The following is a 22,003-nucleotide window of genomic DNA, read 5'->3' as shown; positions in this document are numbered from 1 at the left end:
GGACTGGGTTCCCAGGACTCAGATACTAGTCTGTTGGGTGAGTGGGTGTTACCCTTCCTCCAAAGATAACCATTTGCATTGATTTGGGCTGGGCTCCTAGGTGTACCCAGGGTTTCCTTAAGGGTTGGAGGAGACTTTGTGGGGGATAAAAGGCCCAGATCTTGTATTTACTCCACTGGGTATCAAAGATGTAAATCATGTGGTGTGGGGAGAGAGTGGGTGCAGACTATATTGTAGGAAGTGGCCATGGGGCTCTTGAAAAAGAACTTGCCCAAAGGGAGGGTCCCCAAACAGGACAAAGGTCTTACCCAGATGGAAGTGTTAGCTCCTGGGATACAGTGCTCCAACCTTGCTGTTACAGACACAGGGTATATGTGAACTAAAAGCCTGCATCACCAAAGAGCTAAAATATTCAAGGCTCATTCAACTCTTGGGTTGAGATTCCACCCAAGGAGCAAAACTGTCTCTGAGTTATGTACCTCCCCAGATATGCTCAGCCTTACTTCATCCTGAGATGGTTCATCATCTTGGTTCATTGTTCAACTTTCCTGATAAAGGGGCCTCAGTGAACTCTGAACTGTTGCTCTTAAAGCCCCTGCCACTTGCTGTCACCCTTGGCGGGGTGTGTAATGGGAGAGGAGATATCCAAGAGGTAGGGGCAGGGTTGTGCCAAACTCATGGAAGCTCTGGATTTTCCCATGAATGCCTACAAGTGCCAGGTAACATACCCCTGGAATAGAGGGCAGGTGTCAGCCAATGGGAGAAATTTTGACCAACAAGAAGATTGGAAAGAGTCTGCAGACAAATGTGCTCACTCCCACCTCCTGGCTGTTCTAAGACACCGTACCTCAAAATAGTGTGTCTGGAAATACCACAGCACTGAGAAATAAACTAGGTTTTCCATCTGTAACCAGCTGGATAACAGGTCCCCTTGTATTTGCTTCCCTCCTTTCCTTTTGCATTCACTCCTAATGCAAAAGTGAATGCAATTCACTTCCTCAGGCTGTTTTGTAGACAACCCAGGCTAACACAGGATGAAAAAATAGAAAAAGTTGGATTTGGTGGAAGTTGCAATGAAGGCAAGGATATGGAAGAAGTTTGGGGGCATTCAGCATGTTTAGAAGCCATAACAGATCAGGGCAGCTAATCTGGGCTCTGGACCCATCATCAAGACAAGTTGACAAGTCTGAGGGTTAGGGGTAAAGTGTAGTATAGAACTGTGCCTCTAGGAGGTGCATATCCTGTCTCTAGCCGGTGGCAACAAGGACTTTTTCATGGACTCATGCCTATACTCCAGAGACCACAGAAATATTTTGGGTGAGAGTCTCATTTAAGGGGTAAAATTATTCTCCGCATCAAGCCTTTATAGCAACAAGTACCAATAGAAAGTAATAACCCCATCAATGAAATTAAGAGAAACCCTGGAGATTTTTTTTTTTTCTAAAACCTTGGAAGCAGGTGCTTTGCATTATAAAGGAGGGGAGAGTACTTCTCCCACAGAAGCATCACACTGTTTTACTTCTTACCGCAGCCCAGGGGAGCAAACACAGATATTATTCTTATTCTCATTTTTCAGATCAGGAATAAGAAATTTAGGGGAGGCTTCATTCCAGGTTACATGGATTTAGGGCTCCAACCATTCTGATGCCCTTTAGCTCAAAATACTAGCTATGGTTTTGAAGGAAACGAGGAGGTAAATTTCATTGCAGATTCAAAATGGTTTTAGCTGGTTAGTGGCTCTACTTCAGGCAAGGAATTAAAACACAAGGGAAATTATTCAGAAGTTGAGGGAACTGGGACCCTTCTAAAATGATGCCAGGTAAAGTAATCTGTGTTTGTATCAGGCACCCATAATTTATGTAGATTCACATACATCTTTTTCTGATACTGCACAAATTGGAGAGTGTGTGGAGTGTTGTAGAATTAAATGTATTTGTATGTGTTCAACACACTGTATAATTGACTCAATTATCCATGTGGGGATTATTCACTTTTAATTTGCAATCTGGCTTCTCCTTTCACTTAGGATGTTTTTGGGCTGCTCTAGGAATGCCAACTAATTTAAATAATAATTTAAGTAAAACGTAATTAGGTAGGAAAATTAAATTCAATCTTTTGCCAGCTCCCGAAGATTCTACAGCTGAAATATAACTCTAACTCACTTGCTATTTTTTTTCATCCTCTAATGCTATTTTACTACCACAGGATTTTACTGCCTTCCATTAGATTATTGCAATAGTTCCCTGTTTGACTTCCCTGCTTACCTCTTTCCAATCCAATCATCATTTGGCTGACAGTAATCTTCAAAAGACAAAAACCAAAAACAAGACAAAAAAAAGAACAGTAGCTCTCATCACAAAAATTTCTCTACTTGAAAACATTAATGAGTCCGCATTTCTCACTAGCTCAAAGGCACCAGGCATAATCTATCATTCAAGACTTCATGCCACCTGTAACAGAGAGGTTTCCAGGTCGTGCTTTACCACTTCTCTCACCTCCGAAACCTTTCAATGTACTATGTGTTTTTCCCCAAGGCCGACAAAGGTTTGTATGAACCCATGTTGTGTCCCTGCTCTACTGTGAGATTCTAAATGGCAGTCTGGGTGGGTATCAATTTTCCCTATTAAGCAGGACCCAGCTCAGCACCAGACCACAGAGGGGAGCAATAAAATTTGTCCATTTGAAGTACCGGCAATCCTGAGGGCAGGCGTTTTGTTTTTTTGTATCCCAAATGCCTAACACAGTATCTTGCATACAACAGGTGCTCAACAAATCCTATTGGAGGAATGAAGGTATACACTGCAAGCTCTGCCTGGTGCCCTACAGTCGCAGGGATACAGATACAGGAAGGGCTGATTAGGCAGTGCCTGGGCTGGAGCTGGTGGCATGACCTCTCCTGGAGGTTGATGGGTGACACCCCCCAGGCTGGTTTTGGGGGGAGCTTACCACGGCCTGCCCCTCTGCAGCATAGACCAGACAGACACTGGCTGGGGTGGGGTGCTTAAACTTTCTCTGCTAAGTAAACGTTCACGTATATGCACAGACACCTAAATATGTTGATACATGCCTACAACATGAATACACACATGCAGGGCAGCCCGGGTGGCGCAGCGGTTTAGCGCCTGCCTTCAGCTCAGGCCGTGATCCTGGAGACCGAGATCGAGTCCCACGTCGGGCTCCCTGCACGGAGCCTGCTTCTCCCTCTGCCTGTGTCTCTGCCCCTCTCTCTTTCTGTCTCTCATGAATAAATAAATAATAATTAAAAAAAAAAGATACACATTCATACCCAGATATATATACCTTTGACCTGCGCGCAACTCACGTTTGACCTGCGCAAGTCCACTCATACTTGATACAGTACCGCACTGTAACGTATTTTCCTTTTGATCTTCTTTTTTTAAAAGATTTTATTTATTCATTTGACAGAGAGAGAGCGAGCACGCGCGCGAGCACCGGGCAGGGGGAGCAGCAGAGGGAGAGGGAGAAGCGGACTCCGCTTGGGCTCTGGGCAGGGCGCCCAGCCGCAGGGCTCGGTCTCCGGAGCCTGGTCAGGCCCCGAGCTACCCGGCGCCCCTTCCTAGGATGCCCTTAAGAACATTTTCTCGTCTCTAGCTTACTGCAGCTTATTATAATACTGTAGTATACAATAAATATGACCTACAAAATGAGCCAATCTACTAGGCTGTCGGCAAGCACGGCGCTCGGTGCACGGGAGGCTGTCAGTACTTAAGTTTCTGGGGAGTCCAAAGTTCTACACGGATCTTTGACTTTGTGGCCGGCTGGGCATCCTCAGCCGCCAGTGGGTCCAGGGTCAGCTGCGCATGTCTAATAAGCAAATAGATCACTAGTGGACAAGCACACGGGCTAGAGGCGGAACAGCGACGGCGGAGGGAGGACGGCGAGGACGGCCCCTCCCCTCCGCCCCGGGGCAGGGCCAGGACCCGCGGCCCCGGCGCCCGAGGCGGAGGCTGCGCGGCTGGGCCCTCCCGGCTTTCCGTAGGCCCGCCCCCATTGGCTGGGCTGACAGCGCATGGGCGGGGCCAGGCGTGGGAGCGACAAGGATGGCGGCCGCCACGGCGCTGATGCTGCCGGAGAGCCCCAGGTAGCTGCCTGGGGTGGCGGGGCCGCGGGCGGCGCCGGGACGCCCCTGCCGGCTGTCGCCTGAGCTCCGAGACGGGCCCCGCCGAGGGGGTGGCCGTGCGGAGTGGCGAAAGGGCGGGGCGGTCCCGCAGGGGTGCGGGGGACTGTGGGCGTCTCCCCTTCCCGGTGGTTCACCTACGGGGCTGCGGGCGCCTGGCGGCTGGGGGCCGCGGGCCGGCGTGTGGCGTGTGGCGTGTGGCGTGTGTCGCGTGTCGCCATGCCCAGAGTGTGGGGTCGGGAGGACGCGAGCCTACCTGGAGCGCTGCTGAGTGACGCGGAGAGCTGTGGCCTCTCTGTTTTCGGCTCTCTCTCTCTCTCAGGCCTGATGATGCTAAGGGCTCGCGTTGGTGCCGGACGGACTTTAATCCCCAACACGTGTCAATATCCCTTAAAAGAATTTTTTTTTTAATTATGTATTTGAGAGAGAACGAGAGAGCTTGCGGGAGGCCGCGGAGACAGACCCAGCCTCCCTGCTGGGCAGAGTCCCCCTCCTGGATCAGGACCCGAGTGGAAGGCAGACGCTTAACCGAGCCACCCAGGCGCCCCTTCAGATCCTTTTCAGTCAAGATAGAGTAGCCCTCAGGCCGATAGAGTAGCGGAAGGCCGAGTTTTCAGCTGGTTACAGTATCTAGCCAGAATTTGGTAACATGCCTTTTGATTTCATTTTATTTATTTTTGGTTCATTTTTGGTGGGTGAGGTGGGCTGTCCAGGGTGGTGATATAAAGGCCTCTCTTAAAATGCAATTATTTAAATAGAAGTGATTCTCATTTCATGAAAAACAAATACTAGCGCAGGTGGTGTGTGCCGGTAAGTAATTGAAGTTGGAAAGTAATTTCCTCGTGCCCTAACTGGGCAGGAATCTTCTTGAAGAAGAGAGTTGTCATTTTAAAGTTTTTCCTTCCTCCTGGATTCCTTGATTTGTGATGGCCCACCACATCAGTAAGCTATATCCAGTATAATGCAGTAAAATAGTTCTTATCGCCTAAAGTTGATTATTGCTGTCGAATCAGGGTTTTAAAACAATTATGTACTGTTACCCCAAATGATTTTATCTATCACACACACACTTATAATAGCATTATCTGCTGTGCAGCATTCTTTTCTTTGTATTTTGGTGTCATTGCCACCTTCCTCCTTCCACTCTTTCCATAGTTCCTCTGTGGGTTAAGTGAGTATTAAATACTCGCTGCTGAGTTCATGTCATTCCCCACAGAATGCAAGCTTCCCTCAGTAGCTCACCTTGCTCCAAAGAAAGAGAAACTGCCAAATGGAAGGTACTTTTGGGTGGCATCTTTCTGGAAATGTCCTGCTTCCTTTGCTGGCCATTATCTTCTTTATAGCAATCAGAGTTGGTGAAATGGAAACTTTGAGACAATAGTAATTATAGACAAGTGTACTTTTATGGCAAGTACAGTATCACTTAGAAAACTCATGTTAAAATTTTGTTTTATAAATTTGTTTAGCATGAAAAAAGCAGTGTCGCTGATAAATGCAATAGAAATAGGAAGGTTTCCACGGTTGCTCACCCGAATTCTTCAAAAACTTCACCTGAAGGTTTGTATTTTTCATTTCTGTAGTTTATAATACTTTCTTGTGATTGCACTGAAACTCTGTTTCTACTTGAGAAACTTTCTCCAAAGTACAGTGTTCCCCAGTGCTCACTGAGTCTGTAGAAAATTTTGTAATGTCCCATCGTCAAAAATTTGGGAAACTCTCTCTTCGTTAAATTTAATCTTTTTTTTTTTTTTAAGGAACTTTTCAGAGTGTGTATACATATGCATGTATAAATATATTTATAAATATATAAATATTTATATTTATAATATAAATATATAAAATATAAATATATTTTATGGTAGTGTTTACAGTAAAGATTTAAGGGTGAATATGGTGTGCAAGATTTTCCAAACGTGTTTGACCTTGGAACTGTGATATTATGGTATATATTTTGGGACTCAGGTTCTGTGTAACATGCTTTGGGGAAATTCTGATTTCATTCTTCCTCTTAAAAATAATGATGTTTTGCTATCACCCCAATATTTAATCTTTTATTGAATCTGTCTCTTCTATTTCAAGGTTGTGATTATTTTGGACATATTGATGTTTAGTGTTTTACTCCTTGGTCACTAATCTAAGTTAACTTCTTTAATGCATTGTGAAAATTTAATTCCATCCAATACATGTTTATGGAGCACCTCGTAACTAGTAACTGCTCTGCCTGGTGGTGCCAGGCGTCACCATTAAATGAGAACCTGAACTTTAAATTTTTTTTTCTTAAATTCCAGTTAGTTATCATACTATGTAATGTTAGTTTCAGGTGTAGAATATAGTGGTTCAGCACTTCTGTACCATACCCAGAGAACCTGGACCACTTCCTCTTCTTTTTCCAGGGAGCCAGCCCGCTTCAGAGCCCTTTCTTCAATTGATGTGTCTCTCAAATTCAAGTTCTCTTCATAGTCTTAGTTCAGATCCTTTATGTCCCTGCTGTAGAATGCATTAACTGTCTTCAAACTGCTATCTCTGCTCAAAGTCTTCTCCCTCCTGTTGTTGCTTCATGGTGCTAGTCTATTTATCTCTCCAAATATTTTTTTCCTAAAAAACAAAAAAGCCCAGTTGATCATATCTTTTTGTTTGTTTGTTTTTAAAGATTTATTTATTCATGAGAGACACACAGAGAGAAGCTGAGACATAGGCAGAGGTAGAAGCAGGCTCCATGTAGGGAGTGTGATGCGGGACTCGATCCCAGGACCCTGGGATCACGGCCTGAGCCAAAGGCAGACGCTCAACCGCTGAGCCACCCAGGAGTCCCTGATCATATCTTTACAGTGTTTAAAGCCATCATTGACTTCCCATTACCCCATGGGAAAAAGTTCAAAATCTTTAGCATTGTATTATAATCACTTTATAATAATAGTATAATATGGCCACAAGCTATATTATTCCCACTTTGCAAGTGCTCCAATCACACTGGACTCTGCTCTTTTACTAGAACATCAACTTTTCTACCTCTGTGTCTGTGCATACACTCTTTTCCTTAACTGCAATGTCTTTCTTCCCTTCTTTAGTGAATAAACTAGGCATCTTTCAAGGATTTGGCCATCTCGCTCTCAATAATTTGTTTTCTATGCTTCTAAAACACTTGGTTCATTGTCACATCAGTTTAGTACAGCATAGTATTTGTTTTCTGATGGCAAAGTCTTTCGCTGACCTTGAATACCTTAATTATCATGTCTTACCCATCTTTACCTTTTCCATACCTAATACATTGGTGCTTATGGAGTCGGTGCTCAATAGCTATTCTTAGAGTTATTTCTTTTCCTTGCATGGAAAACAGAAAACAGATATAGGTCCTCAAATTCCTGGCTATAAGGAATCTGTGATGTAGGGGGAGAGATTAGACACCACAACCTAAGAGCAGCTCCATTCCCCGGTATTTGTGATTCCCAGTTCGTTTGCTCCCTCCAGTACTGTTCTAATGGCTTTGTGTTATTAATTCACCTGTTCCTTACAGCAACTTTATCTTTCTACCTGCCCGGTCACTATTATTGTTTTGTCAAAACAACTTATTTGATGTATGTTAAAAGGAATCAGATTGACCAACTTGGAAGTTAAATTATAAATATTCATTGCATTTTGTGACTCAGGAATATTATTATAATATTCCTCATATTGATAAAATCTGGTACTATAGGTCATCATTTCATAATTTTAAAAAAGACTTTATTTGAGAGAGCGAGCACGCATGGGTGCGCACACACACATGTCGGGGGAGGGGCAGAGGGGAGAGAGAGAGAAAAATCTTAAGCATATTCCACCCTGGAGCCTCACATGGGGCTCGATCTCATGACCCTGAGATCATGACCTGAGCCAAAATCAAGAGGCAGATGCTTAACCGACGGAGCCATGTGCCCCTACGTGATTATTTCAAGAAGATGTATGGTAGTCACAGAAATTCTCCAACTTTTAAGCCAAAACATTTCTCTTGAGGTAAGTGATTGGCATTTTGGCCAAATTGGGTTCATGGTTTTCCCAGTCATAAAACAGGTAGTAGGGACTAGGAGTTATGACTGACCTCCCAAAATATGCTACCTTTAGGTTCTAGTGCTGCTTCAGTTGAACAGCCATGTAGTTATTGTCCTAAGCTTTCAAGGCAGGGACTGTGGAACTTCTGAAATTTCTCCACATTGCTGTTAGGGAGGGGCAGCCGTAAGGGAAAGGTGTTTTTAGTATGTGTGGATAAAATAGTTATTTTTATGTAAAGTTATTCTGGTAGTTTACATTTTTCATACTTAATAAACCAGTGTCTTTAGGTCAGGGAGATTATTTTGAAAGAAGGGAGGTCAGGGAAAGAAGGGGACTGGTCAGAGGTTCTACTCAGTTTGGTAACCATCTTCTCTGATATTTTGGTTATCAAATTAATGTGTATAATGTGTAAGTCTTGAAAATTATGTATTCAAATTATAAAAAAGACTTAATTTCCTGTTCTATGGATGCTCTTTAAAAAAAAAAAAGATTTTATTTATTTATTTGAGAGAGAGAGAGAGAATGTGAGAAAGCGAGAGAGAGCAAGAGCAGAGGGAGGGGCAGAAGGAGAAGCAGACCCCTGCTGACCAGGATGCCCAATGCAGGTCTTGATCCCAGGATCTGGGACCATAACCTGGAGCCGAAGGCAGATGCCCAACTGACTGAGCCACCCAGGTACCCCTAGATGCTCTTGTAAATCACATTTTTGAAGAACTCATCAAAATAAAAATTACTTGAATAACTATTTGTTTTTACATGCTTTTCTTTCTTTTTTTTTTTTTTTAAGATTTTATTTATTTATTCATAGACACAGAGAGAGAGAGGCAGAGACACAGGCAGAGGGAGAAGCAGGCTCCGTGCAGGGAGCTCGATGCGGGACTCTATCCTGGGTCTCCAGGATTACACCCAAGGCTGCAGGCGGTGCCAAACCGCTGTGCCACCAGGGCTGCCCTTTACATGCTCTTCTAACTAGAGTATTGTATACTTGAGGGCATGAACTGTCTTTCTCTGTAGCACATAATAAATACTCAGTAAATATATTTGAATGAGGAAGGTGGACATTACTATTAATTATTGTCAACATTTTGGGGTTTTACCTTCTAGTATTGTTTTTTGTAAATGTCCATGTCTTTTGGTAGTTACTGTTAGTTTCCACCTCCTATAAATCATAGAACTTAAAATGATGATGATGGTTTTTTTTTAATTTAAAATGATTTGGCATGATCCAAATATTGAGTTGTACTGTGATTTTTGAGATAATGAAATTTACAAACACATCAGTTTCTTTCACCCTGCATTCACTTTTTCTTTCAGTTTCTCATCCACATATGAATACATGAATCTCCAAATACTCTTCTGTTGAGTATTTAAGTTTTGAATACTCAAACGTGTGCTAATAGCTTGCTTTTTATGTTGTAGGCTGAGAGCAGTTTCAGTGAAGAAGAAGAAGAAAAACTTCAGGCTGCATTTTCTCTAGAGAAACAAGATCTTCACTTAGTTCTTGAAACAGTATCATTCATTTTAGAACAGGTATTCTGAGTGCTCCATGCTTCCTAACCATGGTTCGTTTACTGCAGATTGGTACTGCTCTGATAGCTGTAAACATCGTATTTCTTCCCAAAAAGGGTACAGATGAAAGCTGTGAATATATTTTAATTGATAATTTTAATATAGTAAAAAAATTTTGAATGTATGACTTTTTTCCCTACAGTATTGCATTCTAGAAAACAATCTGCATGTTGAGTAGCATGAGTAAACTATTTGACAGCATGAATCAAGACTTCACTGAGTTGAGATGGGCATAAGACATTTTTGTTGTTACCTTGTTTGATAACTTAGAGAAATTTCTCTTATTTAAGAAATTTAATAAATGATTTTGGGGGATTTCTTTAACGAGAATGATAAAACATTTAGAAGAGAAGTAGTTGTTAGAGGACCCTTTGTCATACTGTTTCTTCCTACTGAGCTGCCCTTTTGGTTCCCTAGTTTTTGTCTACATTCCAGTGCATTCAGTTTTCTTTCAAGTCCCACTCCTTTCACTGCCACCATGATCTTTCCCTGGGCAGCCTTCCCCTCATCTGGATCCCTTTTATCCTTGGCTTGTCAGAGTGGAGCACATTGTCACTTCCAGTATGTCAACCTTCATACAGGATTTTGAATCTGTGAGGGACCTATCAGATCTTTAGTTCCTCTTGTATAAACCTAGCACATTGCTGGGCTTAGAATAGAGTCTCACTAAATTCCTGAATGTTGACTTGGTAGAATATTTGTGAAATAAAAGTTTAAATAGTACTGTGGCTTCTAGAGTCTTGTAGAGAACAGATACTGTTAGGACGACAAGCTCCCAGGCATCTACTACATACAGGCTTGATTACGGATCGTGAAGGTGACTACAGTTCTTAATCCTGGTGAGTTTTCATTACTAGTAAAAGATAATCAGGTAGGACAGAGCAACCATGAAGTTTATGAAAAAATTGTTCCAGAATGATGATAAGAAATAGATGTTACTAGAAATGTTTATAATATTTTATTATATATTACCTAGGAAGTTGATATTGATAATTTTGAGAAAGTGCTTCTTGGAAAACTTTCTTATTTGAGAAATAATGTATATTTCTTTGTTTTTTTTTTTTTTTAAGGTTTATTTATTTATTTGAGAGAAAGAGTGAGTATGAGCAGAGGAAGGGCCAGAGGGAGAGAGAGAATCTCGGGCAGACTCCTTGTTGAGCAGGGAGCCTGACTCAGGGCTCAATTCCAGAACCCTGAGATCATGACCTGAGCCCAAGTCAGATGCTTAAAAGAACTGAGCCACCCAGGTGCCCTGTACATTTCTTTGAAATAGTTAAGTGAAATAAGGAAATGATATTTTAATTAGGGTACCATTTACATAGCTACAAAGAAGTTTTTCCATGAAGTGGACTTAGGATTACTTAAAACACAGGCAAAAATGGAAAAGCATAGCCTGAATAATTTAGGCCTTTTAACCCTGCATCTTCCAGTTGTGTATATTATTACTGGTAAAATTTTTAAAACTCTGCAATAGAAATAGGAAATATTCATTTCATTCAAATCATTTAAATATAATTTTGTATTTAATTATAATCTGAGGTCTCTGTATGAATCTTGGAGATATGTGTAATCTTTTTTCCTCTTGAATAGGCAGTGTATCACAACGTGAAGCCAGCGGCTCTGCAGCAGCAGTTAGAGACCATTCATCTCAGACAAGACAAAGCAGAAGCGTTCAGCAATGCTTGGTCTTCTATGGGTCAAGAAACTGTTGAAAAATTCAGGCAGAGGATTCTTGCTCCCCACAAGGTAGAGGATTCTATTAACCGGAAAATATTTTTCAATAAGAATGGCAAGGATTGTTGTACCTTAAGGGTTTTAGAGTGGTAATGTTTTATGAGAGGTAGTCAGGCAAAAAAAAAAGAATATATACAATATTCCTTTTATTTTTTATTTACTTATTTTTTAAGATTTTATTTATTTATTTGAGAGAGAGAGAACATGAGCAGGGAGGAGCAGCAGAGGGAGAGAGAGAAGCAGACTCCTTGGCTGAGCAGGGACTGCAATGCGGGGCCCCATCCCAGGATCCCGGGACCATGACCGAACAAAAGGCAGATGCTTAACTGAGCTACGCAGGGGCCCCTATATACAATATTCCTGTAAGATTATTTCCAGATGTATTGGCTACCACCGTGTGATTTAGTTTTAGTTGCTAGTTTAAAATATGTTCGGTGACTTCAGAGTGGGAATGAGACAGTCTTCCTTTTTTTGCTTTTCTGAGTACTCAGGCAGAGTTGGTTTTTCTTGTCAACTGTGTAGCTGTCTGTAAGACTTACTACATTTTTACTGAATAACATAATTACATTGTTTTTGTGTGTCTGTGTTAGTGCGAGCAGCAGTTAGTGAACAAAGTGAACACTTAGGGACAAATGTAAAATAGCAGCAACATTCAGAGCTCTTTAGTTACCTTTAGTCGCTGGAGGTTAAATGATCCCACAGATTTTGGCCTTTTTATATTAGATTCTATTGCATAACTGATTTTCAGATTTATAACCCACTCTGTTTTCCTGGGATGGGTCTCACTTGGTGTGGAATATCATCCTTTTTATATGTGGCTATTTGATTTGCTAATATTTTGTTAACAGTTTTTCCATCTGTGTTCATGGGAGATAATGGTTTCTTTGTGGTATCTTTGATGGTATCAGGGTAAGACTAGAATTGTAAAACAAGCTGGGATGTGTTCTCTCCTCGTCTCCGATTTGCTAAAAGGATTTGTGAAGGATTGGTATAATTGTGCATTTTCCCCAGCATTCTCTGAGAGTTCTAGTACCCTGTTAGCACTTAGTATTGTCAGTTGCTTTTATCAAAGCTATTCATCTAAGGTTTGTGGTGGTATTTTGTGTTTTTAATTTGTGTTTTCCTAATAACAAATTATGTGGATGATCTATTTATGTGCTTACTTGTCTCTCTATATTTTCATGAGTAAAATATCTGTTCAGAGCTTTTGCCTGTTTTTTCCATACTATCACAGATAAGGAAACTCCATGTTAGTAATCTAAAGGACAGTCTCAGGTGTCAATCCCAGCATATGGAAATGCATGGGAGTGTTTTTGTTTTGGGTTGTTATAATATGGAGATAGTGTTTGATTTCTTTCTGTTGCGTTTTTTAATTCTTTATGTATTCTGGGCATGTGTCCTCAGATGGGATTTGCACATATTTTCTCCTCATCCATAGCTTCCCTTTTCCTTTTCTTAACAGTGGCTTTTGCAGAAGAAAAGCTTTTAATTCCAATGAAGTTTGATTTATCAGTTAATTTCTTTTATTGATCCTGCTTTTGGTTTTGTATCTAAGAATTTGTAGCCTAATTCAGTGTTACAAAGATTTTCCCTTTTGTTTTCTTCTGCTTTATAAGTTAATGTTTTATGTTTAGCTCTAAGATCCCTTTTGAGTTAATTTGGTGTAAGTTGACAGATTAAATTTCCTTCTTTTCTGCATAAAGATGTTCATTTTAGATATTCATTTATACATGTCCAGCATAATATGTTGATAACATCCTTTGTCACTGAATTGCCTTGGCCCATTTGTCAAAAATCATTTGACAGACTTGTGTGTCTCTTTCTCTGGACACTGTTTTTTGGTTCCATTATCCTCTGTGTCTATCTCTATGCTTTTATGCCAATATCATACTGCCTTAATTACAGAAGCATTGTAGGAAGCCTTAAAATCAAGTATTGTTAGTTTGCTAACTTTAGGTTTTGTTTTGTGTTTTTTTTCATAATTGGCATATTCTAGTTTGACTTTTCATATAAATTTGAAAAGGAGCTTTTCAAAAAAAAATCTACAAAAAATCCAGTTGAGAGTTTGATTATGTTTAACTTATAGATAGATCACTTTGTGGAGAAATGACTTCTTAGTAGTATTGAGTATAGCTCTCTCACATATTTAGGTTGTCTTTGATTTGTTATAACAGCTTTGTTCATTTTTCAGCATATAAATTCAGTATGTATTATGTTAGACTTGTGCCTAAGTATTTTTTGTTTTTAGAGTTATTGTAAATGGTACTGTTTTTTATTTTATTATTTATTTATTCATTTATTTTTTTAATGGTACTGTTTTTAAAATTCTGGGTTTTAGTTGTTTACTGCTAGTATATGGAAACACAGTTGATTTTTATATATTGATCTTGTCTTCTATGACCTGTCCATGAATAGAGACAGTCTGTTCAGGTTTTATTTGTTTTGTTCAGTGTTTTACTATTTTTATTTACCCTATTGCACTGAGTAGTACTTTTAATATGATGGTAAGTAGGACTCGTAAGCCCAAACATCCTACCTTGTTTCCAGTTTTATTTATTTAGTTAATTTGTTTGCTTGTTTTAAGATTTTATTTAAATAATCTGCACACCCAATGTAGGGCTCGAACTCAGGACCTTGAGATCAGGAGTTGCACACTGTGCTGACCGAGCCAGCTTGGTGCTCCACCTTGTTTCCGGTTTCAGAGGTGATGATTCAGTCTCTTACCATTACGTATGATGTAAGCTACAGGTTGTGAGAGAGTGCTCTTTATTATTGTCATTTCTCTCCTTTTCTTTTTTTTTTTTTTTTTAACTGCATTCTGAGAGTTCTCAGGTGTCCTCCACATCATGGCTTCATGTTTCATCATTTAAATTTCTACTTTTCCCTATATCCTGTACAGATTTTAGTTTTCCATTCTGTGTCCTTGAAGTTCTTCTTTCAATTTAGCAACCATTTCAATTTAGCAAAATCTGTACTTGCCTTTTAATATTTGCCTTTTTCTTTATATAATTTTCTTTCTTGAATTTATACAAGTACAGTATAATTGTACACTTAAAAATATTTCTTTTTCCTGCTTCCATTAGTGTGTAATTTTTCAGTGTCTTTTGGATGATAGTTTTTTTAAAGTAATATTTTTTATCCAAATTATGTTGCATTATATTAACATCTAAGAAGTGGCTTAATCAGTTGTCATATAAAATATGCAAAGAAGAGGCTGTAAGAACATGATAAATTGTGTATTATTCCCTTAAGAATGCAGAAGATTCTTTTTCTATAAGAAAAATTCTTTTTCTATACACACACACACATACACACACCATGTGTCTTCTTTATCCATTCATCTATTGGTGGACACTTATGTTGCTTCCGTATCTTGGCTATTCTAAATAATGCTATAATAAACAAGGGTACATATATGTTTTCAAATTAGTGTTTTAGTTTTCTTTGGATAGGTACTCAGAAAATTACTGAATCATATGGTATTTTTACTTTTACTTTTCTTTTTTTTTTTTTTAAGTAAGCTCTATGCCTAATGTGAGGCTTAAATTCATGACCCTGAGATCAAGAGTCATACTCTACAGGCACTTGGGTGGTTCAGTTGGTTAGGGTCTGCCTTTGGTTTAGGTCATGATCCTGGGGTCCTGGGGTTGAGCCCTGTGTTGGCTTCCTGCTTCTCTCTCTCCCTCTGCCCCTCCATCCTTTCGTGCACTCTCTCTCTCTCTCAAATAAATAAATAAAATCTTTTTAAAAAAGTCCAATACTCTACCACTTGAGCTGGCCAGGGGCCTCTCTATTTTTAATTATTTGAGACACCTCTATACTGTTTTCCAGAGGCTGCACAAATTTACATTCCCACCAGCAGTGCAGGAGGGTTCCTTATTCTCCACACCCTCATCTTGTTACTGTCTTTTTGATTCTCTCCATTCTAACAGGTGTAAGGTGATATCTCAGTGTGGTTTTGATTTGCATTTCTCTGATGATGAATGATGTTCAGCATCTTTTCATGTATCTGTTGGCCACATGTAGGTCTTTGGAAAAATGTCCAAGTCATTTTTTATTTTTTAATCAGATTGTGTTTTTGGTGTTGAGTTTTATAAGTTCTTTATTTTGGGTATTAACCCCTTATCAGATGCATCATTTTTGAATATCTTCTCCCAGTCAATAGGTTTTCTTTGCATTTTGTTGTTGGTTTCTTTTGCTGTGCAAAAGCTTTTTATTTTGATGTAGTCCTAGCAGTTTATTTTTGCTTTTATTTCCCTTGCCTGAAGAGACATATCTAAAAAATAATGTTGCTGTGGCTGATGTCAAAGAAATTTACTGCCTATGGTTTCTTCTAGAAATTTTATGGTTTTAGTTTCACATTTATTTCTTTAGTGCATTTCAAGTTTATTTTAGTGCATGATCTAAGAAAGTGGTCCAGTTTCATTCTTTTGTGTGTAGCTGTCCAGCTTGCTCAGCACCATTTATTGAAGACACTGTCTATTCCCCCTTGTATATTCTTGCCTCCTTTGTCATAAATTGATTGACCATGTAAGTGTGGATTTCTTTCTGGTCTCTCTTTTCTGTGTCATTGATCTCTGTGTCTGTTTTTGTGCCAGTACCATGCTGTTTTTGTTACTAATGCTCTATAGTATATCTTAAAATCTGTCATTGTATTGCCAGCAGCTTTGTTCTTCTTTCTTAAAATCATAGCAAACATTTCATGTATTTATTGTAGGCCAAATGCTCTGCTAAGTGCTTTGTATCTTGTAAAACCTTTTAATAGTTATAGTTTATATTGAAAATAAAATTGAGGCTTAGAGGGACTAAATAACTGGTTCAGGATCATGCAGCTGAATAAGTGGCAGAGCAGGGATTTGGCAAAAGTAGTCACAGTCCTACGCCATGATAGTATACTTCTACCTAGATGTTAGCTACACAGTTTTTCTGTGTCAGGCACAATTTTACTGTGCAGGGTGGTTTACAGAGTTTTCTGTGTATCTATGATATCTTTGAAAAGGAAGAAAATAATACTTTATAAAGGGTATCTTTACCACCTTATCGCGCTTGGTCTGTGGTGAAGCTTACATGAGAATCAGGTCTGTTTCTTAAGCTTTGTTCCTTTTAAATCATGCTACCTCCTGCAGCTATAATGCTGTCTTCCTTTTTGGCTCTGATAACTATTTAGGCTGTGTGAAAATAGATAGTGTCATTTAAATAGCAACAAAAATATATGGCAGAGACTTCTTACGTAGTGAACGAAAGGTGTATCTACAATGACTGTTGGTTTGGGTAATTTAGGGACTCACTTGCATGAACTCTCTATGTAGTGCTTGCAGTGGAACATCTGTGGGTAATAATTCTAAATTCAAATTGTCAGATTTGGTTAAGTAATAAGTTAAAAAATCAAAGGTGCTTATTTTTAATTTAATTTTTAAAAACACCCCTTTTTGTCTTTTATTATTTAGGTCCAGTAAGTCAGAGGCAGACTGAAAATTAATCTTCATGATAGATTTTGCCAGATATGATTGAAGGGATTTTTAAATTTTATCCCATCTCACTTTTTTTTTTTTTTTTAATATACCTTATCTCTTTGGAGACTTGATACTGAAATGTCACCACCACTTATTCGAATTTTGTTTTCTTCCCTCTTATCACTGTTGCCTGTGTCAGCAGTGCCCTCCTAACAGGTTTTCTGTTAATTTTTTTGTTATAATGCCTGTGTTACAACATTTATTAAATTGTGAATTTCCCTTGAGATAGAACTTGAATACTGTATTCAGTTTTACTCGTAAAATTCTGTTTAGAGTTCCTTTACATTTATTCCTACTCTGTAAACTGTAAAAACTTCTATTTCAGTTATTACTGACATATTTGTCTGTTTTCTGAGGCTGTAAAGTGGCAGAGCTGGGATTTGACACAAGTAGTCGCATTCCTAAGCCATTAGTCTATACTACCACCTAGGTGTTAGCTGCATAATTTTTCTGTGCCCTGTGATTTTACAAAATATTTTGTATAATTTTTCCCCAAAATAATTTTACGTTTTAAGTTAACTCTGCTCCTCAGTTAGTAACAAATGTGATGATGAGAAATGCATGTAAGGCATATGTTAAGCACTCTGAGTAGCCTGCTCCTTTTCTTAAAATGCACTTTTGTGTTTGTTAGAGTTTTTTTTTTTTTTTTTTTTAAGATTTTATTTATTTATTCATGAGAGACACAGAGAGAGGGAGGCAGAGACTCCAGGATCACATCCTGGGCCGAAGGCAGGCACTAAACCTGAGCTGAGCCACCCAGGGATCCCCTGTTTGTTAGAGTTTTTAAAAATATATTTGACACTTAAATTTGTTTGAAATACGTTTAATGTGAATTTCTCCCGTTAAGAATGTTCTTAACTTTACCAAATACCTGGTGAATTTATTCATAATATTTATTCATTTCATTGTACACTAGTGAAATTTCATCGTATCTTCTTCGAGGTTCTTGAGAAAATTCCATTTAAAGATGGATAGCCAATATTTCTAAAATCATAATCTTCCTATGACATTCTTAAAAATATATCTCTTTAGGGACACCTGGGTGGCTCAGCGGTTAAGCATCTACCTTCAGCTCAGGGTATGATCCTGGAGTCCTGGGATCAAGTGCTGCATTGGGCCTCCTGCATGGAGCCTGCTTCTCCCTCTGCCTGTGTCTCTCCCTCTCTTTCTCTCTGTGTTTCTCATGAATAAATAAAAAAAAAAAAACTTAAAAAAATATGTCTCTTTAAGGCCATTATAGTACAATACACTTTGTTAAGTGTAACAGCTAATTGTTTGCTTCATTTATTGTTAAATACCTGTTTTTTATATGGAGTATAAGAAATTAGACATTTGGATTGGATACTTGTGAATTTACTGTATTATTTTGCTTTAGCATTTTTTAAAGTATCATATTTCATTTCTTTTAGAATTCTAAGGATGGATGAATAGCATTATGTAAAGAGGGCAGGAAGAGTGTACTTCATGGAGCTAAATCTTGAAACACAGATAGCTATGAATGTGTGTTTGAACGTTTCTTCAAGATTTAAATACTTATTATCATCTGCATTTATGGAAAAAGTATTTTGTTGTAATTATATCCACGTACAAGTTGAATTTATGCCTCTGTGTTGTTTAGTTGTTGGCATGTTATGAATCAAGTGAAAGGCATATTTTTTCATGTGCTGGGATTGACTGAGTATAAATGTTTGTGAGGTTTAAATACTGCTAGATTTGTTTATTGCTTTTTATTGAAATGTAATTTACCTGTAGTAAAATGCACAGATTTTAAGAGTTCAGTCAGTGAGTTTCAGAAATTATATACGCCTCTTTAATCACCATCCATAACAAAATAAAGAAAATTTTCATCCCCTGGAAAATGCCCAGGTGTTGATTCCTCTACTCTTGCCTTCACTTTCTGTCACCACAGATTGGTTTTGTCTGTTCTTGGATTTAATGTACATGGACTCAAATGTCTGACTCATACCTTTTCACATAATATTTTTTTGGATTCATTCATGTGGTTATTTATATCAGTCATTTTCTTTGTTGCTGAGTAGTACTTCATCATATAAAAATATCAGTTTGTTTATCTATGCTCCTGTTGATGGACATCTGGGCTGTTTCCAGTTTCAGGATTATGAATAAGGCTATTGTGAACATTTGTGTACAAGTCTTTCTGTGGACAGATATTTTCATTTTTCTTGGGTCAATACTGTGGAATGGGTTTGCTGACCCACAGGGCCAAATCTGAGGCTTTCTCTTAGTTTGAACAGTCTGTACTGTGTTATAGAAATGTGAATCTGTTACTATGTGTGCTTCCTGTCTTAAATGAGTTGAATTCCCTTAACTTCTACCAGCTTTTAGTTCTTACCCAATGCTTTCAAATCATTTTTTTAAAAAAAATTTTTCTCTTTGGGGCACCTGGGTGGCTTGGTTGGTTCAGTGTCCAACTCTTGATTTTAGCTCAGATCCTGATCTCAGGGTTTTGAAATCAAGCCCCATATCAGGCTCTGTGCTGAGCCAGGAGTTTGCTTGACATTCTCTCTCTCACTCTCAATTTGCCCCTCCTCCACTCTCTAAAGAAATCATAATAAAATAACGTATTTTGTCTAGTGGTTATAATTTTTATTTGTAAAATGGGTAATATGATATAAACTGTGTCCTACCATTACCAGATTAGGAACTTTAAAAGTGATTTTTTAAAATTCTAAGTCTTATTTTATACCTCCTTTGCTCCAAATCCACCAAAAGCTTTCCATGGGTTAACAATAGAAGTCAAATTTCTTATGATTGCTTTTAAGGTTACTCCTAATCCATAACCCCCTCAGTCCACCACCTCATCTTGTTGACCTTCACCTCTTAACATCCTTCACCTGCCTGACTTTGGTCACTGCCGGTCTCTTTACTTGAGAAGCTCTTCTCCTAGAGGTTCATATGGCTGGCTTCCTTTTTCAGCTGTTTGTTCTGATGTCACATTTGTCATTGCGTCTTGCCCTGGTTATCACAGTGAAAAGGACTCACACGTCTATGTTACTTTCTTACTTCATTTTTTAACATAACATATATTCCTGTGTGGCACATTATATATTTTGCTTGTCTATTTTTACAGTTCTTTGTCTCTATTACTGTAATAGAGACATACTGTAAGCTCCACAAGAGCAGTTGTTCACTATTATATTTCCATTACTTTAAATAGCCCTTTGAGGACAGTGGGTTCTTAATAAATAGTTGTTGAATTAGTAAACAATAATATCTCTGCTCTACAAATTGTGGCGTTTTGAAGTGCAGTGTATTAGATTTTCTTATAAAGAAGGATATTTGTATTGATTGGTGGAGAAAGAACAAATAAGAAGGGAGTTGGTTTCTTTATTTCCTAGTATTCTCTCTCTCTCTCTCTCTCTCTTTTTAAGAATTTAGAGAGAGTGTGTGCAAGTAGGAGAAAGGGCAGAGGGAGAGTAAGAGAGAAAATCTCAAGCTGACTTCACTCTGAGCATGAAGCCTGTCACAGGGCTTGATACCATGACCCTTAGATCATGACCTGAGCCGAAACCAAGAGTCAGACACTAAACCAACCAAGCCACCCAGGTACACGTATTTCCTAGTATTCTTTTTTTTTTTTTTAAGTTTATTTATTTTAAGTAGTCTGTACCCCCATCATGGTGCTCATACTCACGACCCTTAGATCAGGAATTGCATGCTCTTCTGACTGAGCCAGCTGGATGCCTCACCCAGTATTCTTTTGTGTTTTCACTTTGGTTGTACTTCAAACCTTTTGTAGTTCATTTATTTCATAACTCTTGAGTTTTGCTGGAATACTTGGCTTAACCATTTACATTTTTCCCTTTTTAAAAGTGGAAATGCAGGAAGAATTGCTTTAGCTTAAAACTGAGATTCTCCAGGAAAAGAAGGTAATGTCATTAGCTGTATTGCAGCAATCAATTTAAAGAGCTGTATTTCTAAGAGACCCTTAATCATTCTTATTTGAAACAGAAATGTGTTCTCTGCTTTATAAATTATTGCCTAAAACCAGAACCATTAACAGATTAAAGATTTTACTAATGCCAAAAATTGCATCGTTAGCAAAATTACTATTATGTGCATAGTATTCAAGGATTGCTAAATCGAGTTGATGTACTTTTCAGAGTGTTGCCAATTGTGAGAGCATTAGTTAAATGACATTCAGTGTCCTCAAACTTACGCTATTATTCTCTTATGTTCTTGGTATGCAGCAGTGGCCAACAGTTTGAAGGATGGTTCATTGATGTTTTCCCTCATCACTTTACAGCTTGGGTGTGAAGACCATATGATTAGGTATTTTGGCCACATCTGTGAGTCAAGGAGTATGATTAAGTTCCATGCGACCCTAGTGGCGAGACTAGGTTGACTTTAGTCGCATCTGAACTTAAGGATTTAGGTTGGGAAGTATCCCTAAGTTATGATATGTATAATAAAGCATTTGTACCTCTTATTATGATTTGGTGTAGCAGCAGCAGTAAAGAAGGGCATTGATTTAGTCACTTTTGGATTTTTGATGTCTTCTGGAGAGTGCCTAATGTGTGGCCCTTTGTAGTATGATTTATGCAGTATGTTTTGTCAAGGTGGGCAGTCACCTAGGGTGCAGATTAACTCCAATATGAATTCAAGGCATTTATCTGTTTGCATCTTTTGATATATGCTCATGTGCTTACATCTATGTAATATGGATGCTGTATTGCCTAATAATTATCTCTGGATCCTGGCATTGTCTTTGTGTACTTACAGATGTCACAACTGAAAATACTTTCATAGGACTTGGGAAGTTGTGTGGCTTGGTCCTTGGAGACCTATTGCCCCCTATTCTCACCAATGATCAGAGGATGACATAGAGGGTGACGAGAGGGGGCAGCTGAACAACATATAAATAGCTAGTTGTCCCAGCATCATTTACGTGTCATCTTTGTCAGAAGTCAATTGGTGTGTCTATATTTCTATTCTTTTGCCTGTGGCACATTATCTTTATTGCTGTGGCTTTATTATAAATCTTGAAGTCAGGTAGTGTATC

The 22,003-nt window shown here is 38.8% G+C and overlaps 1 protein-coding gene across 11 annotated transcripts in view; it reads left to right on the top strand.

Moving 5' to 3' along the window:
• The first annotated feature begins 3,934 nt into the window (after window positions 1-3,934).
• COMMD10 (COMM domain containing 10) overlaps window positions 3,935-22,003 on the top strand; it is a 182,864-nt gene continuing 164,795 nt past the window's right edge. For 5 of the 11 annotated variants that reach the window (XR_011995601.1, XR_011995602.1, XM_072728766.1 and 2 more), the window contains exons 1-4: window positions 3,936-4,102; window positions 5,605-5,695; window positions 9,584-9,694; window positions 11,324-11,479. Coding sequence is in view for 8 of the 11 variants with exons in the window: in XM_072728766.1 (XP_072584867.1) it covers window positions 4,062-4,102; window positions 5,605-5,695; window positions 9,584-9,694; window positions 11,324-11,479 (399 nt within the window). In the remaining 3 variants the exon portion in view is untranslated. Of the gene's footprint in view, window positions 4,103-4,364; window positions 4,783-5,604; window positions 5,696-9,583; window positions 9,695-11,323; window positions 11,480-22,003 lie in introns of those variants that run through there. The other 6 variants (XM_026015356.2, XM_072728767.1, XM_072728771.1 and 3 more) reach the window with 6 other exon arrangements.

The sequence above is a fragment of the Vulpes vulpes genome, chromosome 12 (genome assembly GCF_048418805.1).
Source record: "Vulpes vulpes isolate BD-2025 chromosome 12, VulVul3, whole genome shotgun sequence".
NCBI lineage: Eukaryota > Metazoa > Chordata > Mammalia > Carnivora > Canidae > Vulpes > Vulpes vulpes.
The sequence above is the reverse complement of the archived record's forward strand: the minus strand, read 5'-3'. Positions and strand labels throughout refer to the sequence as shown.